Source organism: Tenrec ecaudatus, chromosome 13 (genome assembly GCF_050624435.1).
Source record: "Tenrec ecaudatus isolate mTenEca1 chromosome 13, mTenEca1.hap1, whole genome shotgun sequence".
Lineage (NCBI taxonomy): Eukaryota > Metazoa > Chordata > Mammalia > Afrosoricida > Tenrecidae > Tenrec > Tenrec ecaudatus.
Window position 1 is genome coordinate 129015615 of NC_134542.1, and position 26304 is coordinate 129041918.

Genomic DNA, 26304 nt, shown 5'->3' on the forward strand with positions numbered 1-26304 from the left:
GTGTGTTCCTTTCCTCTGAGTCCAATGCTAAAGGCAAAAATCCCTCTTCTTCTGGACTCTTAGTAGTAACGGGAGAAAGCCACCCTGTCCCCGAGGAAGAAAACTCGCCACGGCAAATGCCTCTGGGCTGGGTTCAGATCTCAGCTTACCAGGTGTGGGACTCTTGGTGAGTTCATGAACGTGTCCATTTTCTCTTTCCTAACCATGAAACTTGGCTGCACATTAAGGAGCCTGGCACAGTGGAGCCGCTGGAAGTTAGCTTACTTACATCAATCATTAACAGGGTGGTTACTCCCCCTCGAACCTACCTGCCTGTTCCCATCCCTTGGGCCCGCCTGCAGGGTCCAGGCCGAGATGACGTTGAGGGCCTTGACCACGGTGCAGGCAGGGAAGAGGGAGGCCAGGTGCTCAGCATTGGACTGGCGCTGCTGAAGATGCTCCTGCTCTGTGGGGTTGCTCACGTCCACCAGGATCTTGCCGGCCAGCTGCTCGCTGAGAACACACAGCGAGGAGTAATGCTCAGGGAACACAGCCACGAAGATGACCTCCGGGGAGCTCACCGCCTCGGCCTGCAGGGCCACCTGGACTGCAGAAGGGAACAGCCTGGCCGTGCGTTTGGGGTTGCGGCTCCCCACCACCACGCTGAAGCCAGAGCCCACCAGGCGTATGGCCAGGGAGCGGGCAAAGTCCCCGCTGCCCACGATGCCCACTTTGGGGGCCTCACTGGGAGGCTCGGCCAGGCTGCTGTCGCTGTCTACCAGGCGGCGGGTGATGAGCGGCTTGTCCATATCTCCGGACATCTTAGTAGCTGGAAGAGAAGATGGGCATGTGGTCATTGGGGGGGGGGGGGCCTCCAGGCTCTCCTTGCACACCTCTTCCTATTGTCTGTTGGAATTGTGTGGCGGTGAGCCGGCCAGGCAACAGGGATTCACTGCCACCCTGGGCCAGCCTATGGGGTGCAAGCTGAGCGGGACCTAGGCCCTGCACAAGAGGAGTACAGATTCAGGAGGAGAAGGGACAGAACCTTCTTTGTCTCCACCCTTTCTCCTTCCTGCTGACTTTCTCCCTCGGGATGAATTGCCAGGAGGGAGAGCCCCGGGCAAAGGGTGTACCATGTCCACCGCCAGGGCCCCACAGGGCCCCACAGACTTCTTTCCGAAGGAATGATGTGACAGGTGGTGTTCCAGCCAGGGGTGACCAGTTATTTCCAACTTGAGTGAATCTGGGCTTCATATGTATGGATGTAGGTCTGTATATGTGTGTGTGTGCGCGCACGCACACTCCTGGGTATGTATGTAGGTGTGCACATACACAACTGGGTATCATATACATGTGCTATGTGTGTGCAGGTGACACTAAGGACCTGTGCTAGATTACTGACTTCAAGTTGGCAGTTTGAGCCCGTCTGGTGGCACCGCAGGAGGTTGGCCTGGGGACCAGCTTCCTGAAAGATCACGGCTGGGGAAGTGCCAAGTTGATGATCATTTGCACTCTTGGATGACCAGGAGGAGCAGACCCGTTCCTCATCATTGCGGACATTCTGTATGTCCAGAGTGGTGCCTAAGACGCTTTTCCTTAAGCAGAAGGATGGTGAGTGTCTTGAAGGTCAGAGCCTCATCTCCTTGGACTTTGAGCTCCACTCTCAAGCACAGGGCCGGACACAAGCCAGCACTCAGCACTTGCCCGATGAACGAAAGGATGTTGAAATGCCACACTGCACTCTCTCTGTGCGGACTTCTGTGGTGGAACTTTGCTGTGCACGTGCTGGGGGCGGGGAGGGGGGCGCTGGGTGACCTGGGGTCTCCTTTGAAAGTCTTACACGTGAATGGTCACAGGGGGCCTTCTAGACTAGTGGCTGGGAGTCTGCAAGAAATGTGGCTGGCAAGAAGATACTTTCATTTCCGCAATCTCAAGTAAATCTTAAAGAGTAATTCTCTTTCAGAATTACAGAAGGCAACGAAGACAATAGCATCAGCAGGACCTGTGAGTGTGTCGGTCACAGTGATCAATGTTGCACCACAAGTTTAATCGTGGAAGAGCTCTCTAAATATGATTTAACTCAGCCTTCGTGTAAAACGATGGTGGATGTCTCCCCCATCGCTGGGTTTGGTTATTTAATGTATACACACATTACTGTAGCACGTTAAAAAAAAAGTAATTGTGTTTCAATATGATTGGTCTCTGGTTCGCATTTTGTTTTATGCATTTAAGAACACCCTTCCTAGGAGAAGCTCATAAGCCTCCCCAACTATGGGTCCAAATGGGGCTGCAGCACCAAGGGGTTCAGAACCCCTGACCGGAACCAGTGCTCTGCCGGCACCCACGGGGACTGCCTTCCCACTTTCCATTGCAGTCCCCCAGACTCTGATAACATCCAGTGACTGCGGCTGGGGTGGGACGGTACCTAATGTTATGAAGGACATTGTGCTCGGTTAAAAAAATGGAAGACCCTCCTCGAAATGGATTGCCACCAGGCTGCCACGAGGGCCCAAACAGTACAGGGCCCTTGGGTCACAATTCAGGGGCACCCCACAATAGTAACCGCAATTCTCATGCAAGGGTGGGGGCGGAGACCAGAGGCTATGGAACCCAGATGTCTGCCCTTAGATAAGCAGGGTGTCAGCTTGGGCGTGCGACATGGAGATAAGCTATCTGCTCCGAGAGGACAAACAATACAACCTCACACGGTTTCTAGAACTCTGGCGCAGGCATGCTGCATGGCCAAGGTAGTGCCTATTTGTGGCCAAAGTTTCCCCTCTGCAGGAGACCCCGGCCCGTCCACCTGGGGTGTTGCTGGTTCGTTGCTATAATGCCTCCCGACTTAGAGAGACTATGAAGTACGGTCTGATGATCTACTTCTGATCCCACTAGGGACCATCAGAAGGGTAGGACAAGGCCAGGCAGCATCTGGTTTTGTTCTGTCTGGGGACACCGCTGATTGAGGCCCAGCTTCCTAGCAGCACACATTCCATGCCAGATGCTGCTCTGAGCCCTTAAAAGAGTGATCGTCCAGCTTCACAAAAACCCTACGAAGTAGGTACTATGACTGTGCCCGGTTTAATGATAAGGGAAACTGAGGCTCAGTGAGGGTAAGGAAACGTGGTCAAGGCAGTGCCGACAGGAAGTGAGGAAATGCAAGCGCACAGGGGGTCTTTCTGTCTCTGCAGCCTGTGCTTTGCTGATTTGTATATATCTCCCTGTCTCTCTCCCAAGACACTGGGGTCTGGTCCAGGAAACTCCTGTGGGCCCTTCTTGTGGGGACCAGAGTCCACAGAGATGCCTCACTTGCAACCAGACATTGAAGATACCAGCCAAGACCCCCACACTACTCGTGCCCAGATACCAGCCCTGCCTACCCCACCCCCTTCCAAATGGAAGTGGGCATGTTCCACTTGGTGTGGCAGCTCTCGTGACCCATCCTATGGTGGTCATGCCTCCATGCAGGGAGACACCCTTCTGAAGGCTGCTCAGACGCCAGACTGCCTGGTTCCATTCTGACCCTGCTCCTCTTAGCTGTGTGACCTTGGGTCTGCCAGTGCCCCGGCTGTAAAATGGAGTTCGTTGTAGTCGTTTCCCTGAGGGGCTGCTGTCAGTCAGCTGATGATGTGAAGCAGGTAGGGCTGTACTAAGCACAGAGCAAGTGCCAGGTCAGTGCTGGTCAGTGTTAGCAAGTGAATAGTTGGTGGGTACCAGCAGGGGCAATATGGTACCAGCTGCTGGGCAAAGTCACGGACAGTCCAAGACCCTGGTTTGGTCACAGGAGCCGTGCGGGTGGGAGAGAAAAAGCTGGACCAGAGGAGAATCCTGACAGGGCTCTTCAGGTGACCTCTAGAATTGGTGAGTGGACAGTAACTCCCTCCCTGCGAATTGTGGTCTGCAGCCTAATGATCAAGGCCCCCTATGGGGTCAGTCAAGGCCTTTGAAGCTGCAGCCCCTAGAGCTGGGAGAGAGACCACCCTCCACTGAGGTCCCCAAATCATCTTTTCCACACACACACCTAGCCATCGGGACGAACTCCAGTAGGTCCCCACTGGAAAGAAGCCTCTCCCCTCACCTCGTGAGTAACAGGAGGTGCTGAATGAGCACGCTTAAAGAGTTTAAAGATGGACACAACCGCGGCTGTAGGATGATTTATAATGTGGAAGGCTGGGGGGTTGGGTAAGTCAAGTTCACCAACATTCAACCCAGGGCAGCAGGAGACTGAGCTCAGAACACAGGTAGACACCACTTCCAGTGGGGAAGCAGCAGGGCATCGCGGCAGACACTGCCTGGGAGTGTCTCTGGAACACCACACATGGGTCTACATTTTCAAAATGAATGAAACCGGCTGGAAGCGGGGAGAGCGCTCGGACCTGGGCCTGCGTCCTAATGTGTTTCCTCCTGGGCTGGGTTGGGTCTTTGGGGTCGGTGCTTCAGAGTCTGATTAGGGATCTGCTTATTTGGTGAGCTGAGGAAAGCGCAGGGCAGCAGCTCAGGAGCTGGTCCTGCCTGCTCTGTTGGAAAGGCCCTGGGACACTGGAACCCAGTGATGCCCTGTGGGCCAGGCTGGGCGGGTTCTCTGGAGAGGCTGGCCATTTGCTGTAGGTCTCAGGGTTAGGGCCCCAAGGCAGCTTGCGCTGAGCCCCAGGATGGATGGACAGACACATAGAGCACTACTGACCACCACCAGGAAAGGCCAGGTGTGGTACTCCCCTCTGTGTCCCCCCCAACACCCACAGGCCCCTGACCCTGCAGTCCTGTTATAATGAGGGTGGGGTGCAGGGGTGTGCCCCAGCACGCTTCCATTGATTAGCATGGGGACTTCGGGCACGTGACTTTACTTCTCTGTGCCTGAGTCTGCTCACCTTTACCACGGGGACACAAATTGTCTCCTCGAAGGGCTGCGGTGAGGATTAAATCAGTGAAGACCTGCAAGGGCACAGAGCTGTGTTTTAGGACAGGTATGGGTGTGTTCCAGGGTGTGTATGAGTGTGTGTGTATGTATGTGGGGTGTGTGTAAGAGACTGGTGTGTGTGAGAGTGTGTTGGTGTGTGCATGTGGGGTGTGTGTAAGAGACTGGTGTGTGTATGTGAGAGTGTGTTGGTGTGTGCATGTGTGTATATGTGGGGTGTGTGTAAGAGACTGGTGTGTGTGTATGTGAGTGAGTGTGTTGGTATGTGCATGTGAGTGAGTGTGTATGTGGGGTGTGTTGGTGTGTGCATGTGAGTGAGTGAGTGTGTGTGTATGTGGGGTGTGTGTAAGAGACTGGTGTGTGTGTGAGTGTGTTGGTGTGTGCATATGAGTGAGTGTGTGTGTGAAAGAAGAATGTGTATATGAGTGTGTATGTGTGTGTGTCCTTGTGGGCAGGGAGCATGTCTCAGAATTCCTGGTGGAGCAATGCCCCAGGAATATTCCCAGGAATATTTCTGGGAATAGCGCAGGCGCTGCAAGTTTGGAAGCCACAGGGTTGCAACCAAGCCCTGGCTTGGGCCAAGGCCCTGGCTCAGGCAATTCTATTTACAGACCAGGGGAGGGAAGAGAAATGGGATCAAGTTACCAGCTCACTGGGCCAAGACCACCACTTGTAACAGGCTGCCGCCCTCCCCACACCCCATCCCCCTTCCGAGCTGCTCACAGCACCAGCTACAAGACTGAGTCTCTGGCATGTGGGCAAGAGTGAGCGGCAGGTCCCACGGCTCCCTCTGCCCAGGCTTCCTGGCATCCTGCCACGTCCTAGCAGGGCCATGGCTGAGGTTCAGCTGGAGAGTGGGAGCGAGGCCTATGAGCCTAACCTGGCTGCTCCATCCAGCAGACCCCACAGCGTATCCGAGGGTAGACAGCAGAGAGGGGCCAGACCGAATGCACAGCCACGGGGGCAGCTATGGGAGGAGGCACATGGAGGGGACGGGCATGACCTGCAGGCGCCCCTACGCTCACAAAGTGACTGACAGCAAACATGTTGTCTCATACAGGCCTCTGGGATTGAGAGAGGAGTGTGGCACAGTTTTCGTCCTTCAGTGCCCCCCAGCTTTTCTTTAAGCGTTAAAAATACTTTTGACTCTACCCTGTCACTAATATTAAATTTGGGGAGTCAAAAGGAAGAAAACGGCAAAAAGTTTTGCTGGGCGGAGCTTTCGAGGAATATGCTCCGAGTTAGTGGTACCCAGTGGCATCATCTGGGAAGGTTCTCTCTGGTAACAGTAAATTTTTCATAAAAGCAGTTTTTGTGATGGCTGATTTTGTGAGTGTGAAATTTTGCTTACTGCTGTGGGGGGTGGGAAGGCCGCAGAAACTGTTGTGAGGTTGAACACAGCTTACAAGGACAGCCCTATGGGTAAAGCTCAAGTGTAGATTTTCATTTCAAACAAAAAGGTGAAATGCCGATTGATGACAAACTTCAATCTGGACATCCATCAACTTCCCGAATGGACAAAAATGTCAGCTTGTCGTATATTTGGAGTTCTCTCCACCAGGCCAGACTGTTAATCAGGTTTTCTATTTAGAGGCTCTGAAAAGATTGCATAACAGCGTGTGACAAAAAAGACCTGATTTGTGGCAGACGGGGGACTGGTTTTGCCACCATGACAATGCACCTGCTCACGCAGCCATCTCAATGTGCTAGTTTTTGGCAAAAAAACAGCATGTCTCTCTTGCCACACATACCTTAGTCCCCTGACCTACTACATGAGACTTCTTTTTGCTGAGGCGCATGAAAGGACAGCAATTTGATGACATAGAAAAGGTGAAGAAAAAATGAGGGAGGTCCTGCCAGCCGTCCAAACAGATGAGCTTGAAAAATGTTTCCAAGAACGGGATTGCAGATTTGACAAATGTATGAACTGCAATGGAGAGTACTTTGAAGGTGATAAGGTTGTTTTGTAAAAAAAATTTAAATACATAGCTTTGGGGGGGAAATTCAGTTTTGGGGGGGTACCCCTCATATATATTTAAGAAGGAGCCTCGGTGGCATGCATAGTGGTTATGCCTTGGGCTGCTGTCCACAAGGTCTACAGTTCAAAGCCACCAACTGCTCTGTGGGAAAAAGACAGGGCTTTCTATTCTTTTTAATATTTTATTTTAGTTTTTAAAATCATTTTATTGGGGGCTCTTACAGCTCATATCACAATCCATACATATATCCATTGTGTCAAGCGCATTTGTACATATGTTGCCATCATCACTTTCAAAACATTTGTTTTCTACTTGAGTCCTTGGTATCAGCTCCTCATTTTTTCCCTCCCTCTCCCACTCTCCCTCCCTCAGGAACCCTTGATTATTTATAAATTATTTTTTTCATGTCTTACACTAATCACTGTCTCCCTTCACCCACTTTTCTGTTGTCCATTCCCCTGGGAGGGGGTTATATGTAGAACCTTGTGGTCAGTCCCCCCTTTCCCCCCCCCCACGTTCCCCTTCTCCTCCTGGTATGGTTACTCTCTTTATTGGTCCTGAGGTGTAGGGATTTTTATTCTTATAAATAAACACACGGGGCACTTCCCTGTCCTAGAGGGTCACTGTGAGTTGGCATCAACTTGACGGTAGTGAGTTTTATATGTGTAAAACATATACATGTGCCTTGTGCACCATTTACGTATAGATGTATCATATATAGAAGAGATATTTGTTTAAACGGATAAGATAAAACATTAAGCACAAACAGATGTTCGATCTTTTCTTCCCGCTCCTCAGAGAATGACCCTTTGCAGCTACTGTGAAGCCCACAGACATTCTGTACCGTCTCTGGCCAGAAGGGAGTGGCGGGCACAGCATGGTATCATACAGGGTCTGAGAGGGGCACCAAGAGGCTTCCTGTGGGAGGCAGGCCTGGGCTGAACTTGAAAATGTAAGAGAGAGCCAGGAAAGAACTTTCCAGAAAGAGGAGTCTGTATGAGTCAAGATCTAGACTTCATCATAGCTCACTACGTGCTTACCTTCTCGAACCCGCTGTGGACAAGAAACACAGAGGCCACATCATCAAGAAAGTAATCAATAACCCACAGATTTGGAGAAATTGTCTGCAAATCATACACCTAGTGAAGGATTTGTTTCAAGAATCTATGAACTCTTACAACTCAATAACAAAAAGACAAACAACATACAAAATGGGCAAAGTACCTGAGTAAGTATTTCTCCAAAGATAAACGAATGACGAATGGCCACAAAGTACATGAAATTATGTTCAATGTCACTCAAACTCATTGCCGTTGAGCCACTGCTGGCTCATAGCAACCCCCCTGTCAGTTTCCAAGACTGTAACTGTTTACAGGAGTAGAAAACCAGTCTTTCTCCCTCAGAGCTGCTGATGGTTTCAAACTGCTGACCCCACAGATCCACAGCCCAATGTGTAATCACTCCCCCACCAGGGCTCCTGAGTCAACATCACTAGTCACCAGGAAAATGCAAATCAAAACTACTCCGTGCCAAGTCGGGTGGCAGTGAAGGAAGCAAAGTAGATGGTAACTGAGTGCGGTGACCAGGAGGAATGGGTACCCGCATGCGCTGCTGGACGGGTTGTCAAATATGCAACCACTTTGGAAATGGTCGGTATTGCCTCAGAAGCTTAGGCCTATAGTTATCAGCAAGTCAACTCCTGAGTTACACCCCAGTGAAATGAAAACACACACACACGTTGTGTGCCAGTGTTCCGAACATCACTATTGCTAAAAACGACAAACAGCTCCAAAGTCCATCAACCAATGGATGAATAAGCCATATGTTATTCTATGTCGCATGACATATCTCTATAATGGGAGTGGATTTGGTGATAAAACCAACGCAGTCCTGATTTGTGCCAGAGAGAGGAAAGAAGCCCTTCAGAAGAGGGCCCGTATATTGTATAGTCTCATTTTGTAGGGTTGGGACTTTGGAAGCTGTGGGGCAAGGCCCAGCCCCCCACAACTAATCCCAGGTTCGATAGGTGCAATTGTATAACTGAGATATATAAATATTATATTAAAGTCCTAGAGAGGATGAAGAGAGATTGAAATAATGGAGTCAGACACATTTCATGGTAGCATGCTCACTTCAGTCCACGTGGAGAGGCAGGTCGGGGAAGGAAGACAAGGGGAAAGGGAACAGGGGAGCAAGGACAGGGGAGAGAATGGGGAACCTGACCAGAGGCCAAGAGGGGAGCCCGAGAGAGCTCTTTATTGCTAACCCAGGCCTATATATCTTTGGGGTATGTTCATGCCCACTAATTACAGGTAAAGACATACATCACAGGAAGGGGTTTTACTATAGGTAATACAGCAATAAGAGGGGGACAATCTAGGGGTATATACACAATAGGAAGAGGAGGGATTGGGGGCACACATGTGACAAGAAGGGCGGATCCTAGATTCAGGATGGCAGCCTAACTTTGGATGTCACTGGGCAGGTTTGACCTGTTCTCTGGATCTCCATAGAAATCATTATCAGTGGGGGTGCAGACCCCACCTAGAGGAACCAAGCTAATGGTCACAAGCTTTTAGGGAGAAGTAGCCCATTGTCCTCAACAGCAGGGAGCTGGGCCCTACCTTGGTGGGACCAGACAGTGGTCTGGCAATTGACTGCCTTTAGGGAGGTAACTTGACAATCATTTGCCATTTCCTGCAAGCACTGTCTGACATATTTGGGGGAGACTTGGGAGAAATCTGTCTGTTTCACACAGGAAGCTCTGGTGGCGTAGTGGTTACGTGTTAGACTGTGATCTGCAAGACAAACAGTTCTAAACCACCAGCCTCTACTCCCGTAAATAGTTACAGTCTTAGAAGCCTAGAGGAGCGGTGCTACCCTGTCCCATTGGGTCACTATGAGTCGGCATCACCTGGATGGCAGTGAGTGTGTATGTTTGTTTGGGGGGTTGGGGGAAAAAGGGGTGGAGGTTGACCGCTAATGGGTGCAGGGTTTCTTTTTGAGATGATGTTTTAAAGTTGACCATGATGATGGTTGTAAACTTGGTCACTATACCGAGAGCCACTGAACTGGAGACCTTAAAGCAGGCTTCTCAACCTGTGGGTCACGACTCCTTTGGGGGTCCAACGACCCTTTCACAGGGGTTACCCGATTCAAAACAGTAGCAAAATGACAGTGCTGAAGTAGCAACGGAAATAATTTTATGGTTGGGGGGGGGGGGTCACCACCACATGACGAACTGTAAGAAAGGGTCGCGGCATGAGGAAGATTGAGAACCACTGCCTTAAAGGGATACATTATATGGTGTGTGAATTACATCTTTAAAAAATTATTGTAACATTTGTGCCCCAACAGACTGGACTGGAAAACGCTCCTAAGGGCCAGCAAACGATCCCTGAACTAACTACAAGCTTTTCTCTTGTGAAGTGTTTTGTTTTGTTCTTTGTCAGTGGTTTGTTTTTGTTGTTTTGTTGTCTGGTTGTATACTGTTGCTTTGTTTTCCTCTGTCTTGTTTTCATGCATGTTAGTGTCTCCACAGGTCTGTCTGAATAGGACAGGCTGGATGAACTATCTGGAGGAAAAACAATGGGACCGACAGTTCCGGGGGGACTTGGGGTGGGGGGGTCGAGGGGGTAAGGAAGTGGTGTTAACAAACCCAGGGACAAGGGAACAACATGGGACCCAAAATGGTAGAGAGAGGGGAGTGGCAGGCCTGGTGGGAAATGATCAAGGGTAAGGTTGCTTAGAGAAGAGGTATACTCTAGCCCAGGTGGCGACGAAGCATGGTAGTAGGGCAGGAGGAAAGTCAAGGGAGATGGAGGAAAGAGCTAGGAGTCAAAGGGCATTTGTGGAGGTCTAGACAAAGACATGTACATGCAAATATATATAGGAGGATGGGGAAATAGATCGATGTGTCTATATTTATAGGTTAAGTATTAAGGTGGCAGAAGGACCTTGGGCCTCTACTCAAACACTCCCTCTATGCATGAATACCTTCTTTTATTAAATTGGAACTCTATGATGCTCACTCTCCCGACACAACTGCTGGAGCCAAAGTGGGTGAACAAGAAAATGCGGTGAAGAAAGCTGACGGTGCCTGGCTATCAAAAGAGATAGTGACTGGGGCCTTAAAGGCTTGAAGATAAACAAGCGGCCATCTAGCTCAGAAGCAACAAAGTCCACATGGAAGAACACACCAGCCTGTGTGATCGAGTGGTCCCGAAGGGATCAGTTATCAGGCATCAAAGAACAAAAAATCATATCATTGACTGCACACCTCCATGATAGGATTGCTGAAGACAAATGGGTGCATAAGCAAATGTGGTGAAGAAAGCTGATGGTGCCCGGCTATCAAAAGAGATAGTGTCTGGGGTCTTAAAGGCTTGAAGGTGAACAAGCGGCCATCTAGCTCAGAAGCAAAAAAGCCCACATGGAAGAAGTACACCGGCCAGTGCGATCACGAGGTGCCAAAGGGACCAGGTATAAGGCATCATGCAACAACAACAACAAAAAAAATATATATATATATGTGTGTGTGTGTGTGTATGTATATATATTTATGTGTGTATGTATGTGTATATATATGTGTATATATATATATATATATATATATATATATATATATATATATACCATATTGAATGAAGGGGGAAGTGCAGAGTAGAGACCCAAGGCCCAAGTGTCAGCCACTGGAGATCCCCTCATAGAGGGGTTTAGGAGAAGAGATGGGTCAGTCCGGGTGTGAGGTAGTACCGATGAAGAACACAGTTTTCCCCCAGATCCTGGATGCTTCCTCCCCCCAACCACCATGATCCGAATTCTACCTTGCAGGGATGGATAGGACAGAGGTTGTACACTGGTACATATGAGGACTGGAGATACAGGGAATCCAGGGTGGATGATACCTTCAGGACCAAGGGTGTGAGGGGCGATGCTGGGAGAGTGGAGGGTGAGTGGTTTGGAAAGGGGGAACTGATTACAAGAATCCACATGTGACCTCCTCCCTGGGAGAGGGACGACAGAGAAGGGGGGGAAGGGAGACTACGGATAGGGCAAGATATGACAAAATAACGATGTATAAATAACCAAGGGCACATGAGGAAGGGGGGAGCGGGGAGGGAGGGGAAAAAAAAGAGGACCTGATGCAAAGGGCTTAAGTGGAGAGCAAATGCTTTGAGAATGATTGGGGCAGGGAATGTATGGATGTGCTTTATACAATTGATGTATGTATATGTATGGATTGTGATAAGAGTTGTACGAGTCCCTAATAAAATGTAAAAAAAGAAAAGAGGAGAAAAAAAAAGAAAATGATTAGGGCAAAGAATGTGCAGATGTGCTTTATGCAATTGATGTGTGTATATGTATGGACTGTGATAAGAGTTGTAAGAGCCCCTAAAAAATTGTTTTTTAAAAAAAGTTATTGTAAAATAAAAAGAAACAAGAGAGATCCGGATACTCCAGCCTCCTTAAGGGTTCATGTAGACTGAGAGTAAACACTCTTTCCTCTGAGCCTAATGTGACATCAGGGATGCTGACTCTGAAAGCTTCACTTATTTCCTGTTTATTCCCCACAACATCAAGGCGCACCCCTGTCATCTCGGGATGAGCAAGGCTGTTGTCACTGTAGGGGCTGCAGTGCCAGTAGCTGACAGGCCAACTCCGGCCCGTGGTGATCCCAGCGCATCAGACTTAGCTGCGCTCCATACGTTTTTCCATGGCTGAGTTTCCAGAAGGAGACTCCCCAGGCCACTGTTTGGTTAGCTGCCATGCATGTTAACGGCTTGCTCCATCCAGGGCCTCCAGGGAATATGGTGTGGCCACTCAGCCATCCCGAGTGGGGTCTGCAGCCTTCGCCCACACAGCTATTTCGCTGCAGTTCACCCCAGGTGGGTAGGGGACCAGGTCAGGGTGCTGTTAGGTACACAGAGTGGGAGTATGAGGGAGGGCTTGGGGCTTATCCTGCCAGCTCCTGGAAGTTAACCCCCAGAGGCGCAGCTGCTACTACATAAGACATTAGATCCATGAGCCCGTCCTCCTTCCAACTTTCCCCTTCCCAGATTAGGCTGAGAATCAGCCCCGCCTGCAAGGGCTCACTGGGAGGTGGAATGCCAGGCTGGGTGGCTCACTGCAATACAACCAGCAAAACATGGGCAGGGAAAGCACCCGGAGGCAGTGGGTTGATCCATACACCTCAAGGTGGAGCAATCATAGGGGCAACTGGGTTCATATCCCAGGCTGGCCCCTCACTAGCTGGAGGGCCTCTGGCAAGTCACTTGATCTCTGAGCCTCCATTTCTGCATTCGTAAAATGGGCACAACATGTTGCAGCCCTGGTTGGGGCTGCTGACAGAGAGGTTGGAGGTTCAAGTCTACCCAGAGGTGCCTTGGAAGAAAGGTCTGGCTACCTACTGTAGAAAAACCAGCAATTGAGAAGCCTTTGGAGCAGTTACAGCCTGACACGTATGAGATCACCATGAAGGAAGGGTGCCGAAAAGTTGGGGTCCACTTGACAAAAGCTGTTTTTGTAATGATGAGGTAATGAGGTTGGAGTGCAGATAAGTATGGTGCCTGTTGACTTCACTAACTGGTTATTTTATATTTTTAGAGTTTCTGTGACATTAAAAAAATAATTTTCTTGGGGGCTCTTACAGCTTGTATCACAATCCATCCATCCATCCACTGTGTCAAGCACATTTGTACATACGTTGCCTTCATCATTTTCAAAACATTTTCTTTCCACTTAAGCCCTTGGTATCAGCTTATTTACCCCCTTTCCACCCTCCCTATATTTATATCTTCACTAACGGTCTTACTTTTTCTTCTCTCACTAGAATTTTTCAGAATATTTTATCTTTGTAAAGCAGGAATAGACATACCTAAATCAATACATGGTATTCTCTGCTGAATGGAAACACCTGTCCAACACGTGCTAAAAACATGCACACACAAATTTCTCACCAAACCATGACTCAGAGCCGTTGCTGAGGACCCAGTGAAGGGGTGCGTCGTGGCGGTCAGGGGTAGGGCCCAAAGTGAAATGGGACTGTGGCGGTGGGCTCCTTCCCTCTCCCCCTCTGGGGTGTGGCTGCTAGATCCAATGCCTGGGTCCCCGTCAGAGATGATCCTTGTGCTGCTGAGGTCCCTGGGCCACCTTTCCTAGATAGGACTCCTAGGTTGGGGCTCATACTCTCTCGGCGCCCACACACAAGCTGCCCCTTTGCCTCTACAGCCCCAGGCGCAAGCTCTCTGCTACCTTGCAGTCACGGTGCATGCTTGCGTGGCTGAGTAGAAGTGTGTGCCACCAGGTAGTCAATGGCTGATTCGGGGAAGCAGACTTTTCCTCTGGGCTCCAGGTGGTCGCAAACCATCCATCTCATGCTCAGCGGCTACACGGGAACGGTTTACACCACCCAGTGACTCAGCCTCTCTCCACTGGGCAGCAGTGCCCTCTTTCCCGTGGATCTCCTTCTGGGTGGGGCTGCATCACAAGCATGTTTGAACCCAGCATTTGGGCCGCTGCCTGGCACAGCAGAGTCACCTGGACTGCTTATCATCATGTAGCTCCCTGGTCTTCATGCTCAGAGCTCTGGGGCCTTCTGCTCCAGGGACCACTCTTTGAGATCCACTGCAGTGGATGCTGGGTAAAGTCCTGTGTGAGGTTTGAGCGATTTAACAAACCTGTGTCCCTGGGTTCTCAGCTCCCAGCTCACCTCCTCCAAAGAGGCCTCTCCACCATGGGCTCCTGTCCCAGTGCCCTGTCCCTAAGCCCCTAGTGCATGCTCTTGAGTGCCAGGTGCACATGGCCTAGCCCTGCACACACACCGCAGGAGAGCCTTCCTCTCTTTTTCTTTCTTTCTTTCTTTCTTTTTTCGGAGGGTCTTTTAGGCGAGAAGCTAGATAGGGCCAGGTCATGGTGCCATTAGCTAAACCAGTGAGGGAAACTCCACAGGCGACCAGGTGCCATGGTCCACCCGCCTCGCCTATAGTGGGTGAGCTGGCCTATCATGGGGCGAGGGAGAAGAGAGGTCTGCTCCTGGCAAACCACAGAGCCCCAGGAAGCCCCCTAGCACCCCAGCTTGGGTGATCTTCCTAGACGTCTGAGGTTTCCCAGCTGGCCGAGAACGCAGATAAACAGACATATTCCCAGGACTCTTGCGCGGACCGTTAAGTGATAGTTGGCTGGGATTAACTGCTCACTAGATGGTTCCTGTAGAACTAGGAGAGCAGCAGAGGTCCAGGGAGCTTGTGCTGGCTGGGGAAAACAAGGAGGGAGGTCAAAGTCAGTCCCAAAGCCAGCAGCTGGAAGCAGGAGCATGCTCAAGGCCCAGGGCACTAGAGCAGACACTTTGCAGGTGGCCTTTGCATGGTAATCTAGGCCAACAGGACCCTCTGGGACTGCGTGGGGCACAGCCTGTGCAGTTCACTGGCGGTCTCACTAAGGAATGCCCTCCTTCATTTTGTATCCCATGAATGCCAACTACGTGCACAGCAAGAGCAGGGCCAGGGTGCTGAGGGGGGAGCCAGGAGACAGCCTACTAGTCTAAGGGGGTGGGGTCTTAACAGAAAGCAGAGTCCACATCCACTGGGCACCACGGGAGCCAAAGAGGAGCTGCCTAACTGGGCCTGTGAGGTCAGGATGATGCCACATGGCCTGGGTCTGCGAGCTCCCTGTGGATGAGTTCATCAGACATCAGACAGCTCAGTCTGCAGCCTTGGCATCTGATCTTGGTGATTCTTGCTTTCCTGGGAGAACTGCCACTGCCAAGCCCAGGCTGGGTGGATCCTGTGGACTCTGGTCATACCCCACCCCCTGACATTGTGGAAGGTTTGGTTAGGTAGGGTTTGCAAAGTGGAGAATCAGCTAGGCCCTGTTCTGGAGCAGAGGCAAGTATGGAAATGGGGCGGGAGGCTGAATCAGCCGAGACATGGGGCAGAGCTAGAGGTTTGTCCCAGGAGGCTCAGTCTGTTCCCGTGGCGCTTGGAGACACTTCCCCTGAATAGAAACTTCTGGTACTTCCTTAGCCCCTCGGCCACCTCTTCCGCTGAACTCTGGGACACTGGGAGCTGGGCTCCACTCTCCAGCTTTTCGGCTTGTGGAGAATCGTCCCCGTGATTCCCAACATCCTCCCACAGGCTGGTCAATGCACACCTCCCAGAACTACAAAGGCTAGTCTGGCCAGCCTGAGCAGTGCCTGATCTCCCCCTCCTCAAGTTCCTAGGTCAGAGGGATCTGATTCTGAAAGTCACTCTGTGCACATGGTTCGATTGTCTGCCACCAACCTGTCTGGGGGCCACCCCCTCTTTCTCATTCCTCTGTCTTTGGTCCTGAGTGCTGGTGGCACAGTGGTTGTGCTAACCAGAAAGACGGGCAGGATGTCAGAGGCAGCACATCTTTACTAAAGCGGCTTATTTCACCGTTCTCCCTCCAAGTGTCCGGTGGGGTTGAGCCCCTGCCCTGGGAACCGCTGGCATCATTATGAAAATGAATTAGTAATGCTTGAGATGCTGCCATCTGACTCGTGACAGCCTTGAGGGAGTCGTAAAACTCCACTGCATTTTCACTGGCGATGTTTCCGAGTTAGGTTGTCAGGCCTTTCTTCTGAGGCACATCGGGGTGAACCCACACTTCCAACCTCTTGTTAAACAGCTGAGTATGTTCAGTAGCTTGGCGATGTTGTTGGAATTAGCCAGGCACTTAACTATGGATTACCTGAACATCACAGAAAGATATCCGTGCAGAGCAGCTTAAACACTGCAGGTAAGGAAAACAACAAAAATAGGTGTATGCAGACAACATGGAAAACCAAACACCGCATTGGAGCGGCATCAAGGTGCAGCCTAGAATGGGAGAACCAGTGGCAGGAGGTCTCGGGGGTGCAGATCAATGGCCCCAGGGATGGTGGGCCTCGGGGACAGGGAGCGGGAACAGTCCCTCTCCACGGGCAGGAGAAGAAGGGTGACCAGGGCAGGCATGGCCCAGAGTGGCCATTGGCAGACGTATTGCTTTTCTTCCATTTTCATGGCGTCTGCCTGGTCTGAAGCCCAATCTCTGCCACTGCCCATGAGGCTCATCACCAGGCCCCAAGCTCCTGTTTCTTCCTGCTCAAGCCAGAGGAATATTTTGCTTGGAAAGTCTTTTCCTCTCTGTTACAATTCAAGGTCCAGCAGGAATACTACCAGCTTTGTGAAGCCCTTAGGACACTTCCTCTTTTAGGCAGAATTAATGCCCACCCTTGAGGCACCCAGGGCTCTCTGTAGCACAGGTAACAGTGCTGACTTTGCATAAACAGGCAGGTCTTGACTGTTAGCAGTTCAAAGAGGTGAATAGTGGCGGGGGGCACTGTCGTAATGTGCCCGATTATGACTCACAGCCATCCTATGAGACAGAGGGGATCTGCTGTTGGGTAGTGTGGCAGTTACATAATCTACTGTCAACTTGAGGGAGGGGTGGAGTTTAACCTGTCAATCAGGCATGACAGAGATGAATAGCTCACTGAAGGCCAGAGCCACTTTCTCTGCTACACATTCCTGTTGACAAGTCACCTGGAGCTACGCTGATGGAGCCAGACCCTGGAGCTGACGGAGCCACACGGAAACCCCTGGCAGCACTGAGATGCTTCCACCGCCACTGGATCCACAAGACTTTCCACCGACTGGCCTGTGATTTTTCTTGCATTCTGCTTCATTGCATGTGAGTCTGAAGAGGAATTTATAGACTGGTATCAGACATATGGGCTAATATCAGACTTACAGACTGGATCTGGATGGAGCTGAGATGTTTTCTTAATATACAATTACTCCTTATAGAGAGCTCTTTCTTATATACATATGAGTGTTTATGGATTTGTTTCTCTAGTCTACCCAGACCAACACAGGTAAGCACAAGATCGGCAGTTCAAACCAACCAGCCACTTCCCAGGAGAAAGAGGAGGCTACCGTCTCCTGTCAAGAGTTATAGCCCTGGAAACCCTACATAGAGCGTCTACCAGTGTATCTAAATATCAACCCTATTTATAGTCCTGGAGACCCTATATAGAGCATCTACCAGTCTATCTAAATAGAAACCCTATTTATAGCCCTGGAGATCCTATATAGAGCATCTACCAGTCTATCTAAATATAAACCCTATTTATAGCCCTGGAGACCCTATATAGAGCGTCTACCAGTCAGAATGGACTTGCGGGCAGTGGGTTTGGACTTGGGGCTTGAACCTTTACAGAGCACAGATTGCCACGCTCTTCTCCTTGGAAGGGGCCCTGGCCCCTCAAAACCTCCATCCCTCTCCAACCCACTAGTACTACGGTTAATAGTAAAATGAATATACATGGAGATGACTGCCTCACATTTTCCCAGTCTCAGTTAAAATACAGAACAAGCAATTCCAGTTTATGGGACTGTAACAGACAATTGAAGTAAAAACAGGGCATTTGCTTTGCAAATAAAAGCTATTTTCAGCAAAGATGCCTAGTTCCCCCTTCTCACCAGTGACAGCCCTTAAACTCCTGCCTGTGGAAATTCTGGGCCCACCACCCCAAAGAGTCACATGCCAGTACCTAGTAAGTTCCAATCTGGGCAGTCACATCTCAGCAACACACAAGTTCCTGGCACGTGGCACTCCTGCAACCAGGAGCCAAAGGAGAAGTGGAGTCAGACTCCTACTTCCCTCGGAAGTCACACTGTGGATTCGTGAACCTGAGATTTGATCAGCAGCAAGTTATTACCATTATTTCTATTTCGCAGATGACAAAACTGAGGTCCAGACTGGGTAAGAGGCTTTGTGCAGGTCCCAGTGTGCCTCATAACAGCCTCGAACCACAGTCAGCAGGCTTCAGAGTAAGGGGTTGTTTAGGTCCCACGGGCCTGCGGGCCGCTGTCTGAATGGGTCTGGTCTACCTGGTTCTCATCTTCTCAGCTTACTCTGTGTTTGCTACTCTGCTGCTCCCCACCCCTCCCAGCCTCCATTCTCAGACTGTCTCTGCAAATGTGGGGCTGCCCCTAGCCGGGACCCCAAGCCCTACCTGCCCCTTCCACTCTCCATCTTAGGGCTCCCGAAGGAGCTCCCCAGGCCGCCCTCAGCCTCCAGATGCACTGCTCCTGCTTCCCACCCAGCTGACCCGAGGCAGCCGAGGACAAGGGGGTTCCACTCTCAAACCCGCCCAGCGTTTAAAGGCTGGGTTTTAAATCCACACCCATCTGAATTGGTACATTTCTATTTTCTCTGTGGGCATTTTTCCTTTCTGATGGACTGTCACAAACATTTTACTGTTAGATTTCTTATGCTACTGCCCAGAATCATTATTTAGACATCATAAAAAAAAACATTATACTGTTCAAAGGAAGGCTGAGAAGTCTGTAAAGAAGAATACAGAAAGCTTGAGACCCACACAGAAGGGACACACACACACAGCCGTGCATCCGTGACACTGGGCACGTTGGCTCTTACAGCAAAGCGACGCTCAGCACCATACCACTTTACCAAACAAAAGCAAATGGATAATGGATGTGTGCTGTACAAAAGTCTAGATTTTACAGTATTTCCAGGAAAAATCCAGTTCAATTATTTGCAGCAGCAGCAGTCCTGTGATAAAGTAATCCAGAGATGGTTACTTATGAAAAACGTACCGTTCCCAGCGGGCCTGTCTGCCACAGAAATGCATCGTGAACATTAATATTTTTAAAAACACGCCGGAGACATGTTTTAAAACCCACATTGCTGTCATTACCCAAAGGCACTGTGGGTGAGCAATCCTTGAGCCCTTTATTTGAAAAAAAACCAAACAAACAAACTCCTGATTTTCTTGGGTTATTTTAGCAAGCATCTCAAGACACTGTGTTCCTTGAGGACTGCCAACTCCCAAACAGCGGTGCCTGCCCTGAGCCATAAGAGGTCTACAGAGTCCTCAGAGAAGCTGGGGCATACCCTCCCTCTGGACAGGCCGGGGATAGGCACTCCGTGGCTTCCTGGGACTGTGCCCGGACAGACTTACCAACAACAGGCGGGCTCGACATCATCGCACAGCAGTGGTCTGAGCACTTGACAACCTGGAACCCCCCTCTCCCTAGGCTCTCTGACTCGCAGGCAGCCTGACTCTGCTTTGGAAAGCAGGACTTGGGCTGAGCCCCTGACGGCCAGGGGCCTGCTGGGGGGGTGGGCCAGCCCAAGACACTTCCCTCCCAGCTCCCAACCACAGGGACTAGATGGAGCAGTGACTAATGCTTGGTTAGAGAGTGCGCTACCAAAGAGGGGCTCTGGGTCGATGCTTCCTGTTTAGGGAGGAAACCTCACTGGTAATAATTAGTGGCTCAGACCCACGTCTCGTTGCTACAGGAACTGAGGCAAGGTGGCCGTGAGAAAGAATAAAATGGATAAAAGCCATCCAACACAGGGCAGGCTCCCTTGCCGTGTGTGTGTGTGTGTGTGTGTGTGTGTGTGTGTGTGTATTTGTGTGCGGGCGAGAGCAATAGATAGAGCCACGTTCACTCAAACCCCAGCAAAATGACTGCAGGAAGTGGCAGTTTGTCCATTGCTGCGCAGGTCACACAATCGCTGGCTCAGTGATCAGTCTCTCCGCCTTTGGTGATGGCAAAAGCGTTCTTGCCATCTGTACTTGCTGGCCAGTAGCCATGGGGTAAAGAGTGACAGAGAGACAGACAGACTCACGGGCAGCAGACAACACTTTACAAAGGCGCAGCAGGGCTACTGGAGCTCACACTGACAGCAGCCCAAAGGGAGGCTGGTAGCTTGGAAATTTTGAGATCCTTGAAGTAAATGATGCCTCTCCAAATCAGAATATTCAAGAAGACTTTTAGCCAAGGTTAAAAACCCAACCCAACTCACTGCCATCAAGTCCACTTTAATTCATAGCAACCTTATACTGGGTTTCCGGGGCTCTAAATCCTCATGAGAGTACACAGCTTCATCTTTCTCCCATGCAGCGACTGGTGGGTTTGAACCGCTGACATTTCAGTTAGCAGCCCGTCCAATGCCGATTCAACCAGGGCAGCCAAGATTAAAACTCACGGCCCTCAAGTCAATTCTGTCTCACGGCGACCCTACAGGGCAGGGTAGAACTGCCCCTTTGGGGTTCTGAGACTGTAGCTGTTTAAAGGAGTAGAGAGCCCCGTCTTTCTCCCGCAGAGTGGTTTGAAGAAGAGCAGACCTTGTGCTGACCAGCCCAGTACATAACCACGGCACCACCAGGGCTCCAGCCGAGAGACTCAGAGAGAGCAAAAAAGCAGCGGCCCAGGCTCTGCACACAGGGGCACAGGAGGGTGGAGCTCTCCTGCTAGGGTGAAATTATAGCAAGCCCTGGCTCCAGGGCTCAGCCCACTCTTTCGTCTTCCCGTCCAGTTCCCAGCACTGCCTTCTTTGTGGTCAGCGTGAAGCCACCTCCTGAGACTGGTCACCAAGGGGCTGGGCCTCACCTCTCACGGCTAGCGCTCAGGTTTCCTAGCCACTCTGTGGCCAGTGATCTCAACAACACTGACCCCGGACCAGTTGGCAGGACTGGCTGGCTGGTCACTCTGAAAGCTTCAGCACAAGCCATCATGTTAAGAAACGCTCCATCTGGCTGTGGTCAAGTGCCCATCTTGTTGAAGGGGGCCACCTCACTGCCACCAGAAGCTCCCTCCTGGGAGTATTCAGTCAGGAGACATCCTCACCTTGACCCAAGGGGCGCCAATTCTTTCCCAATCCCACCAGTAAAATCACAAACCAACTCCTTAAAACCTTGCGCCACACCATGGGCACCACAGGTGGCAATCAGGAAGGGTCATGTCATCACGGACGTTAACCTGCAGCTTTGGGACAGTTGTCAACTCGACAGATGGTTACTAACTTTGGCTGGGCTCCTGGCAGGCCTACACAGTGGTTATCAACCACCAGCTCAGCTCTTAACTGAGGTTTGAGTCCACCTGAAGCACCTTGGAAGAAAAGCCTGGTGGTGCACTTCCCAAAAATCAGCCACTGCAAACTTGACCGGGCAGAGTTCTATGACACACAGAGGGTGGCCCTGAGCTGAAGTCGGCAGGAAGGAAGCTGGTGGGTGTTTTTACAAGACTCCCTCCCACAAATGCCCAACTCCCTTTATCCATTTGGTAATCTTGGGGCTGCTTTTTGATTTTAGGGGTGGGTTTTTTTGTTTGTTTTTTTGCAGTTTAATCTCCCAATCTGATTAAAATGTAATGTTTACAGATCCCACCTGGCTCTCATTAAACAGAGCAGCTTGGAATAAGTTGCTGCCTGATGGCAAACAATTAGCGCTCACCTGTTCTGCCAAGATGACAGGTGATTTCTGTGATTTACGAGAGCCAGATGATTGGGCTCAGCATCTCGCAATTCCTTGAAGACATGGCTTACTTCAACGAACTTTCCAGAGAGTTGGCCATCCTTAAAAAGTGGCATATTCTCCCCCTGGGACGGAGTGACAGCGCTGGGGTTGGTACAGCAGTCACTTCCTTGGCCACCGGCAAGATGACCTCACCTCAAGGTGGAGGCATGACCTCTCCAAACTCTCATTTCCTCAATTGAGTTCAGAAAGACATGAGGGGTTGGGTGTTTGTAAGGAGCCCGAATGGCCCTGTGAGCCAACTCTAAGGTTGGTGGTTCAAGCCCACCAGCCACTCTGTGGGAAAAAGATGAGGTTGTCAGCTCCAATAAAGATTTACATTCTCAGAAGTCCTGTTAGGGCCACTCTGAGTGGGGATGGACTCCATGGTAGTAGGGCTTGGGGGCTCTAAGTGTTTGTGAGGTGACAAATGACAGCTGATACTCCTCACTGTCTGAAGTGAATCTCATGCCAGGCGTCAGTGCCTGGCCCCCAAATTAGTGCTCAATAGATGTTTGCAGAATGAGTAAATGACGGGGCAGATCTTGGAGAGGCATATAATGAGTGATCCAAAGGCTCAGATTTGGGGTGGAATGAATGGGCAGATTTGGGGTGGAAAGAATGGGGTAGAAAGAATGTCCTCAGCACAGCCACATCACTGGGAGAAGAATACTTTCCCTCCTTCCAGAAGCAGAATTCAAATGCACTCACACAAAGGGCTCGCCCAATACCTGCTCTGCAGAACACAGACGGTCCACTGAACAGGAAGGCTGTCATTTCACATGTAATGGAAGTAGTAGCCTGGCCGTCCCAAAATGTGATGGGTCCCAGGGGGTCTGGGAACAGTGGAAGGTTGGACAGGTGAGTGGACTCAGTCACAGATGGCAGAGAGGAGCAATTGAGGCTTCTGCAGTTGAGCATTTGAACAACCAGGAGTGCCCTGTCCCTACCCCCGGTCTTCTGTTTCTAAATGGTTTAATCTATAGACTCCTGAATGGGAACGCAAGTGTGGAAAAGCAGCACCCACCCATCCAGCCCCTCATAGGCTGGAAAGGGGGCAGCTTGGCATGGAGCTTTAATAATTGGTTAAGCTGGCAAGTTTCTGCATTTTAAATAGAAGCCCGTACCTGGTCCTTGTGCTAGAAAGCAATCTCAAGGAGTGCTTAGTTCACTCAGCGTGGGCCTACCAAAACAACCTGACCACTAGGCATGGCAAAGAGGGTGAGGAGGGATGGATTTGACCTCGGAGAAACAGCCAGGGAACCCAGAAATCCCTGTCCAGTCTGTTTCCTTCTCCTGCCCTAACCCCTTGGAGAACCACTTTCCCCTGAAGGTTGCACATGCAGGTGGGGCTCAGGCGAGGGAAAGAGGCACAGCTTCTCCTGCTAACAAGGCCAGGTTGGAGGCTTCAGCCAGGCCTCGCTCAGAGCCACCGGGAAAGAGCTCTCCGAGGCCATCCTCTGGGCTTCAGCTGCCTTCTTTCGTGAACTGAGGCATTCTGACAAGAAGAGCACGGAGCCTCTTTAGTCTCCAGCTGACAGCAAGAATTTGTCTCTTATTGCACTACTAATAATGCTCTTTTACACTCTTAACAATGCGAACATACTTCAGACATGTTATCAGGAGAGACCCGTCTCTGGAAAAGGGCGTCGTGCTTGGTAAAGGAGAGGGGCAGTGAAAAATGAGAAAGGCAAGATGGATGGACACGGTGGCTGCAACAACGGGCTCAAACTTAAGAACGATTGTGAGGATGGTACAGGGCTGGTTGGTGTCTGGTTTCCTTGTGCATAGAGTCACTGTGAGTCAGAACTGACTCCATAGCATCTAACAACAACAACAAAGCTCAGCAAGTCACACCATCATCCTCCAGGCAGACAGATTGTCCTTGTTTTATAGGGATATTGTATGCGCTTATCTAAATTCTACAGATGAAGAAACGGGGGGTTCGTGAGCTGATAACATCACCAAAGTCACGTAGTAAAAAAAACAGTCTTCTCGCCCTCCATCCAGTAGCTTTCCTAAAGACAGACCCCTTTGATCCCAAGTGCTCAGGTGTGCAGCTCTGGACTTCAGCCCCAAACTTTCACTTTTAACTGCATGCGGCCCTGCCCAGGAAGGAATGGGGTCGCATGGAACAAAGACAAGGAGCATTTGCAGGAGAGGAATCCAACCGTTTGGGCATCCCTGGCATGGGGAGGGCACACCTGTGGCCCTAGCATGACCAGATAGGCCCAGGGGAACACGGCAGGCCTGGGCAGCCTGCACAGCCATCTGGCAAGCAGCCGGCTCTGAGAGCCCAGTTGCCTACAAGGCTGCACAGTTTTGACTGTCCGTTGCCAAATGCCACACCTTTCTCCCAGGGGCCTTACTAAGGCCACTGTCTATTATTCAAGGGCTCCTTCAAAAAGCCTCTCCTTCCGTGCCTCTTCCACTGGTGGTACCCTCTGCCCCACTAAGTCCATGGACTCATGAGACATCCATGCAGCGCCTTCTCAGTGTCAGTCACCTGCAGGCCAGTGGGGGAGGGGAGAGGGGTAAAGACACACCTTGGCCCTTCAGGTACTCATGGCTTGTGCCGGTGGTTCACCTTGCAAACTCGGGAGGCAGTAGGTGGGCTCTGGGCACCGGTGTTTTTAAGAACTCCCGTAGGTGACTGAGAGCCACTGGTGGGCAGTCTGACACTCAGCACCGCTGCCTTTGGGCTGCCAGGCCAGGCTTATTTCCCCACAGGGACCCCTCTGAGCTTCCAAGCCGGGAATCTGGGAGCCAGTCTTCCTGCTGCAACTGCTGCTTGTGTCGCCTTCTGGTATCAGGCTCTCTGAGTTCAGTAGGTCACCCCATTCCCACCCCCTCTACCAAGACGAGGCTCTCCCGCCTTGAGGGCAGGGATACTGCCGGGAAAGCTTCAGCACATGCAGTAAATGTTTGCTATGAGGGCTCCTGAACTGAGTTCCCAGAAAGACAGAGCATCCTTTCTCCAACCTGTCTCACGACAGCCTTGAGCACACTGGCAGCCTCTGTGCCTTCTGGCAGAGTCCAGCAGAACAGGCTGCGTTTTACCCGAAGATCCAGTTTCTGGCCCCTAAACAGCAAGTAAAGTCGGCGCACCAGTCTCTCCACTACAGCTAACCAAGCTGCAAGCACACCTCTCCAGGAAGCCTGCCTCCAGGGAACTTTGTCACCATGGGACACACCGGGTCCTCCTGGACGCTCTGTCTGGGCAGCCAAGGAGCTAAGAGGCCAGAGGAAGTCAGGAATGTCCTGCCTAGGCCTCAGCCTTCCCCTGGGGACCGGTTGGCATAAACTGGGCACCCCCTAGATCCAGGGCGGGGTCAGTCCGCGGGTGGCCACGGGGTGGCAGGGGGAGTAGTAGGGGGGGGGGGCGTCCGCGATCAGTCACAGGCTTTGGGCGCCCGCTCCCCAGCCCCGCCCTGCGATCGCGGCTCCAGTCTAGTCGGGGGAAGGAAGGCTCAGGGGTGCGGGCCGGGAGCCGGTTCGCGCGGCGCACGTGGCTGGGCCCTAGGGCACTAGGGTGGACTCTGGGCGTGTCACGGCTCGGGGACTCCATGCAGCCCTGGCGCAGAGTGCAATGGGACGACCCCCGGGCCCTCTACCCCCGGTGGCTGGAAGCAGCCCGTGCCCCCCCGCGGCGTCCCGGGGGAAGGGGACACTCACCTCTCCGGCCCGCCGCTGGGCACAGCGGCGACAGCTCTACGAGCACGCTGGAGGCGGTCGCTCCACTCCGAGGCTCCTCCCCTCCCCGTGCTCCACCCGCCCGGGAGGCCGGACCTGAGCGGAGGTGGCCGCCCGCCAGCTTGCCGCTGCTTTATCTGGCCAGGAGAGCCCCGCCTGCCAGGTCCTGGACCTGCTGCTTCTTGGTCTGCGCTCCGGCTGATAGATGGAGGGGACGCCGGGGTCATCTCTTCACGGGCACCGGGAGGGCGTGGAGGCCAGTTCCACCTCTGACCGCTCCCCCTCCTACATCTGAAGGATAATTCCAGCCTCTCTTCGAAGTGCTGAAGGATCCCGTGGTCGTACAGTGCTTTCGACTTGGGCTGGGATCCACAAGGTCAGCAGTTCAAAACCACTTAGTGGCTCCGAGAGAG

General features: G+C 51.4%; 1 protein-coding gene across 2 annotated transcripts in view; it reads right to left on the bottom strand.

Moving 5' to 3' along the window:
• The window catches only part of STEAP3 (STEAP3 metalloreductase), a 79700-nt gene extending 53758 nt beyond the window's left edge, over window positions 1–25942 (bottom strand). For both annotated transcript variants that reach the window (XM_075530267.1, XM_075530266.1), the window contains exons 1-2: window positions 25874–25942; window positions 309–808 (exon numbers count right to left, since the gene is read on the bottom strand). In XM_075530267.1, the coding sequence (XP_075386382.1) occupies window positions 309–800 (492 nt within the window). In that variant the 5' untranslated portion in view covers window positions 801–808; window positions 25874–25942. The remainder of the gene's footprint in view (window positions 1–308; window positions 809–25873) is intronic.
• Window positions 25943–26304: the final 362 nt, after the last annotated feature.